This window comes from Salmo salar, chromosome ssa20 (assembly GCF_905237065.1).
Source record: "Salmo salar chromosome ssa20, Ssal_v3.1, whole genome shotgun sequence".
Lineage (NCBI taxonomy): Eukaryota > Metazoa > Chordata > Actinopteri > Salmoniformes > Salmonidae > Salmo > Salmo salar.
Window position 1 is genome coordinate 82,115,072 of NC_059461.1, and position 1,045 is coordinate 82,116,116.

The following is a 1,045-nucleotide window of genomic DNA, read 5'->3' on the forward strand; positions in this document are numbered from 1 at the left end:
AGGGGTGTACGTGTGTGTGTGGGTGTGTGTGTGTATGGGGGTGTACGTGTGTGTATGGGGTGTACGTGTGTGTGTATGGGTGTATGGGGGTGTACGTGTGTGTATGGGGGTGTACGTGTGGGTGTGTGTGTGTATGGGTGTGTGTGTGTGTATGGGGGTGTACGTGTGGGTGTGTGTGTGTATGGGTGTGTGTGTGTATGGGGGTGTACGTGTGTGTGTGTGGACTATGAATAAAACATAAAGAGAAGTGTTCATGTTGGGAATAGGTTGTTATTTTGAGTGTGTGTGTGTGTGTGTGTGTGTGTGTGTGTGTGTGTGTAGGCGCTGTGGGGAAGCAGTAGCTCGTCTCTGTCCGTGGGAGAGTCGTCTGTGGGAGAGTGGCTACAGAGTCTGGACCTGGAGCGCTATGAGGAGGGACTGCTACACAACGGCTGGGACGACCTGGAGTTCCTCAGGTACACGCTCTCTCTTCCAATCAGATAATATGGCCTTAATATAACATCAAACATGTCACTTCATGAATCTCATCCAATCATGTTCTTCCTTCTCAGTGACATCACAGAGGAGGACCTGGAGGAGGCGGGCGTTCTAGATCCCGCCCATAAAAGGATTCTGCTGGAGAGCCTGAGACAGCAGAAGTGAGCTGAACTGCTCTGAACCGGTCCGAACCGATCCATACTGGGCCATGCTGGCCCAAACCCAGCTGAACCTAGCTGAGACGTGCTAATCCATGCCAGACTGTGCCTTGTGAGAGAAATTTCACTCCCTCCATTATACTTTTTGTTGACAAACTGATTTATCAAACGTCCTTTTTTTATTTTCATTTATTGTGCTGTGTGTTAGTGTCTATGTTATTATAACTGTGGCTGTTGTGTTAGCCAGCTTTATTTAAACAGTACAAACCTTTCAGTCCTTTGTTAAGCATCACAACATGGTCCTCTACCCTGCTACCCCCCTAACAGACCCCTGTCCAACACCCCCCTAACAGACCCCTGTCCAACACCCCCCTAACAGACCCCTGTCCAACACCCCCTAACAGACCCCT

General features: G+C 49.6%; 1 protein-coding gene across 1 annotated transcript in view; it reads left to right on the top strand.

Moving 5' to 3' along the window:
• The window catches only part of LOC106581340 (phosphatidylinositol 3,4,5-trisphosphate 5-phosphatase 2A), a 115,121-nt gene extending 114,076 nt beyond the window's left edge, over positions 1-1,045 (top strand). Inside the window, exons 26-27 of the mRNA XM_045704004.1 lie at positions 322-455; positions 552-1,045. Coding sequence (XP_045559960.1) covers positions 322-455; positions 552-642 — 225 coding nt within the window. The 3' untranslated portion in view covers positions 643-1,045. The remainder of the gene's footprint in view (positions 1-321; positions 456-551) is intronic.